The sequence below is a fragment of the Conger conger genome, chromosome 14 (assembly GCF_963514075.1).
Source record: "Conger conger chromosome 14, fConCon1.1, whole genome shotgun sequence".
In the NCBI taxonomy this organism is placed as follows: Eukaryota; Metazoa; Chordata; class Actinopteri; order Anguilliformes; family Congridae; genus Conger; species Conger conger.
This window is the reverse complement of record NC_083773.1, coordinates 1,718,242-1,723,241: the sequence shown is the minus strand read 5'-3', so window position 1 is coordinate 1,723,241 and position 5,000 is coordinate 1,718,242. Positions and strand designations below refer to the sequence as shown.

The following is a 5,000-nucleotide window of genomic DNA, read 5'->3' as shown; positions in this document are numbered from 1 at the left end:
TCTCTCTCTCCCTCTCTCCCTCTCTCTCTCTGTCTCTCTCTCTCTCTCTCTCTCTGGCCTGGTTGTGTGTCAGTGCATGGCCACCACACCACATTGATCTGATTGTGTTTTGATGAGCTGTGCATTCTGTCGAGCGGTCCCATCAAACCAGACCTGCTCACCACTGCACGTCTGATCAGCAAACATTTCTGTCACAGATATGAATGTGCTTGTGTGTGTTTTTTGTAAGGACATTTTGTATGCACACACACACACACACCCACACACATACACCTCCTGTCTCTGGATGAGCCCCAGGCACTGCCTTAAGTCCTCTTAGTCTAGAGAGGAGCTGGATCAGAGATTGAAAACAGAAAACCACACATTACAGCATCCAGTGTCTCAGCTCCTTGTGTCCCTGCCAGAACCCATATTCGGTTTTATTTAACATGCTGAATGCCAGCATGTCTGGATGTCTGTGTGTATCTCAGCTAATGCAGAATGTTCTCTCAATGTTATTGCAATGTTTTGTCAGTGTTATGACTTTGCCACTTCATGGCATCGACATAGTGACAACGTTTTGTGTTAGCAGGGATGTTTGTATAAGTTAATCTGTTTACACTAACACACATAGACACACATAGACACACATACTCACACACACACGCACACACACACACACACACACACACATACACATACACACAGACACTGCATTAGACTTAAATACACAGTTCTGTACTTTATTGAGCTTGCTGGTGTATTGAAACCCATGAAATACTCTAAAAAAACCCCACCTTCTGGTCCTCTTGGTTGGCTCAATTATACCAGACAAGGTCAGTTGAGCACAGAAAGGTATTTGAATCCAAAAAAGATTACATATCTGACTGACACTGTGCTATGCACTGTACGAGAGGTTGTGTGTAACACAAGCCCCTCCCCTTCCTGCCCCTCCCCTTCCTGTCGCAGGCGGTGAAGATGTCCAAGAATAAGAAGAAGAAGATGAAGAAGAAGCAGAGGAAGAAGGCAGAGCTCCTGGAGCAGCGGATTCTGGAGCGCGGGGGCGAGGAGGAGGAGGAGGAGGAAGGAGGGAGCACACCCCCCAGACAGGACCTCCCTCTCCAGGACACAGTGGGTGAGTGCTCTCTCCGGGACACAGTGGGTGAGCGCTCTCTCCAGGACACAGTGGGTGAGTGCCCTCTCCAGGACACAGTGGGTGAGTGCTCTCTCCAGGACACAGTGGGTGAGCGCTCTCTCCAGGACACAGTGGGTGAGTGCTCTCTCCAGGACACAGTGGGTGAGCGCTCTCTCCAGGACACAGTGGGTGAGTGCCCTCTCCAGGACACAGTGGGTGAGTGCTCTCTCCAGGACACAGTGGGTGAGCGCTCTCTCCAGGACACAGTGGGTGAGTGCTCTCTCCAGGACACAGTGGGTGAGCGCTCTCTCCAGGACACAGTGGGTGAGCGCTCTCTCCAGGACACAGTGGGTGAGCGCTCTCTCCAGGACACAGTGGGTGAGTGCTCTCTCCAGGACACAGTGGGTGAGTGCCCTCTCCAGGACACAGTGGGTGAGTGCCCTCTCCAGGACACAGTGGGTGAGTGCCCTCTCCAGGACACAGTGGGTGAGTGCCCTCTCCAGGACACAGTGGGTGAGTGCCCTCTCCAGGACACAGTGGGTGAGTGCCCTCTCCAGGACACAGTGGGTGAGCGCTCTCTCCAGGACACAGTGGGTGAGCGCTCTCTCCAGGACACAGTGGGTGAGCGCTCTCTCCAGGACACAGTGGGTGAGTGCCCTCTCCAGGACACAGTGGGTGAGCGCTCTCTCCAGGACACAGTGGGTGAGCGCTCTCTCCAGGACACAGTGGGTGAGCGCTCTCTCCAGGACACAGTGGGTGAGTGCCCTCTCCAGGACACAGTGGGTGAGTGCCCTCTCCAGGACACAGTGGGTGAGTGCCCTCTCCAGGACACAGTGGGTGAGTGCCCTCTCCAGGACACAGTGGGTGAGTGCCCTCTCCAGGACACAGTGGGTGAGCGCTCTCTCCAGGACACAGTGGGTGAGCGCTCTCTCCAGGACACAGTGGGTGAGCGCTCTCTCCAGGACACAGTGGGTGAGTGCCCTCTCCAGGACACAGTGGGTGAGTGCTCTCTCCAGGACACAGTGGGTGAGCGCTCTCTCCAGGACACAGTGGGTGAGTGCTCTCTCCAGGACACAGTGGGTGAGTGCGAGGGCCTGACGGACCGTGGCATCTCACCTCCCGAAATAACGCAGCCCACAGGCTAGTGGCTGAGGTGCTTGGTGTTCCCAGCTAGACCACTCTGGTCTGCCAGCTCTGGTCGCCTTATGGTTCCCTCTCTACGAGCACCTGGCGGTCGAGCTGCACGTTCACGCCTGTTTTCCGTTCTGGTTCCTCAGTGGTGGAATGACTTGCCTACCACTGTCAGGACAGCAGAATCCCTCCCCCTATTTCGACGCAGACTAAAAACACACCTTTTCAAACTCTACCTTAGTCCTCCCTCCTGATTCCCCCCCCCCCCCCCTTTCTGATATCCATATCCTTGTCTAACCCCCCCCAAAAAAAAAAAAAAATTGCACTTATGATGACTATATGTTTAGAACAACACTTCATGTGTATTTTACTAGTTATGGATTTGATGCTTTAACTTGTGGAAGAACCTATGCACTTGTAAGTCGCTTTGGATTAAAAGCGTTTGCCAAATGACAAAAATGTTAAAATGTCAAATGTAAGTACCGCGTGCTCTAGTGCTTGCTTGACTGGGACCTGGAGAGTTGGTGGTTCAAGCCCCAGTGTGGCCACAAATAACATCACTGCAGCTGTTGGGCCCCTAACCCCACATCGCCCCAGGGCTTAGTCTAATCAACTGCGAGTTATGGTGGACGAAAGTGTCAGAGGAATACTTGTAATGCAGCAGCGTGCTGGAGTAGCCTGGCTGCATGAGAAAGTGTTTCTGCTTTTAGGGCTCCCGCTGGCATTGCTAGAATTCCAGGTTTTGCTCTGAAGCAGGTTGGCATGGCAACCGCGAATCGAACGCTGAGCAACTTTTCAGCTTCAGCTCCCGAGCGGCGCCTGACGGACGCGTCTGTGTGATTAATAATAATAAACGTTGTGATGTCTGAGTGAGGCCGCCGCCGCCGCCCCTAGATTAGCCCGTGTCCCAGCATGCATTGCGAGGCCGCGGCGGTGTCTCACCGGGGCCTTGTCTCTGTTGTCGCACACAGACGTCTGTGTGGAGAGCTGGGCCCAGGACCCCGCCATGGAGGTGAACTGTAACGGCTACGCCCTGCCCGGGGAGGAAGACCGCCGCAACGCTACCACCATCGGCCTGCAGGAGGCACTGCTGCTCAACCAGGCCTACCTGGCCTGCAGCGGCACCGCCCCCGGAGACCCCGACCACAACCACGCCACAGACGGTACTGCGCCCTCCGCTGGTACCGGGGGCCTGGGTGGCCTGTCGCCTAGTGGCTAAGGTGTCTGTCGCCTAGTGGCTAAGGTGCCTGTAGCCTAGTGGTTAGGTTAAGGTGCCTGTAGCCTAGTGGCTAAGGTGCCTGTAGCCTAGTGGTTAGGTTAAGGTGCCTGTAGCCTAGCGGCTAAGGTGCCTGTAGCCTAGTGGTTAGGTTAAGGTGCCTGTAGCCTAGTGGCTAAGGTGCCTGTAGCCTAGTGGTTAGGTTAAGGTGCCTGTAGCCTAGTGGCTAAGGTGCCTGTAGCCTAGTGGTTAAGGTGCCTGTAGCCTAGTGGTTAGGTTAAGGTGCCTGTAACCTAGTGGTTAGGTTAAGGTACCTGTAGCCTAGTGGTTAGGTTAAGGTACCTGTAGCCTAGTGGTTAAGGTGCCTGTAGCCTAGTGGTTAAGGTGCCTGTAGCCTAGTGGTTAGGTTCAGGTGCCTGTAGCCTAGTGGTTAGGTTAAGGTGCCTGTAGCCTAGTGGCTAAGGTGCCTGTAGTCTAGTGGTTAAGGTGCCTGTAGCCTAGTGGTTAGGTTAAGGTACCTGTAGCCTAGTGGCTAAGTAAGTTGCTTTGGATAAAAGCATCAGAAGAATACCTGTAACTGTAGCTTAGTGTAGTGTAATGTAATTTGTACCTGTTAGCCAATAAAAGGCCAGACCTGACCACCTGCACCTGTCGTACCTGGTTGACTTTACCTTGATACCTTGAAATATAAAATTTGTTTCACAGTAATCTTAAATAATTGTTTGAATTGTTCGAATTTTGTATTTGCATAGTAATGTTCTTGCCGTACTTTCAGTTCAGTTCACTGTACTTGTGGAATTGTGTGTGTCTGTGCGTGTGTGTGCGCCTGTGTGTATGCCTGTGTGTGTGCGGGTGGCTGTGTGTGTGTGTGTGTGTGTGTGTGTGTGTGTGCGTGAGTGTGTGCGTGGGTGTAATGAACGTTAAAATAGGCAGGAAATGCAGGAAAATTCAGGCGTCCATTTTGATGATCGATTCCAGGGTAAAACCATTTCACTGTCAGCTGGAATGACTCCGCTTTGTTGCTAGGATACCTTCCTCATATTGGCGGGTAAGTTTGACCTATTGACTCGGGACTTTGCAGGTAGCTGAAACTGCAGGGTATGTGGTTGCCGTGGTGAATGCAGATGAACAATAGTCCTGTTTACAGATACAGATCCACAGGGCAAAATATGTATCCAGGAAAAGAAGGTCTTGCATTCTCATGAGATAAAAACTGTGGGAAAAGCCCTGGCCTCATTGGGCAGCTCATTAAGGTTGTACAGCAGTAAGGCCCCTGATCCAGTGGGTCTCTGTCGGGTCTTGCGCTGTTGCTGAGTGCTGAGTTTTTGGGTTTTTCTCTCTCTGCTGATTTCTGCAGCTAAGATGGCTGCCGGTGGGCTGCTGGTGAATCCCCTGGAGCCCGTTAACGCTGAGAAGATCACGGTGAAGATCGCTGACCTGGGGAACGCCTGCTGGGTGGTGAGCGTTTGTGCTGCTCATCTCTCTCCTTTTCCATCTCTCTCCTTTTCCATCTCTCTCCTTTTCCATCTCTCCTTTTCC

At 52.7% G+C, this 5,000-nt stretch overlaps 1 protein-coding gene across 2 annotated transcripts in view; it reads left to right on the top strand.

Annotated features, from left to right (window-relative positions):
• srpk1b (SRSF protein kinase 1b) overlaps window positions 1-5,000 on the top strand; it is a 43,115-nt gene that overhangs the window by 31,757 nt on the left and 6,358 nt on the right. For both annotated transcript variants that reach the window (XM_061218889.1, XM_061218890.1), the window contains 3 exons: window positions 949-1,114; window positions 3,217-3,408; window positions 4,819-4,919. In XM_061218889.1, the coding sequence (XP_061074873.1) occupies window positions 949-1,114; window positions 3,217-3,408; window positions 4,819-4,919 (459 nt within the window). The remainder of the gene's footprint in view (window positions 1-948; window positions 1,115-3,216; window positions 3,409-4,818; window positions 4,920-5,000) is intronic.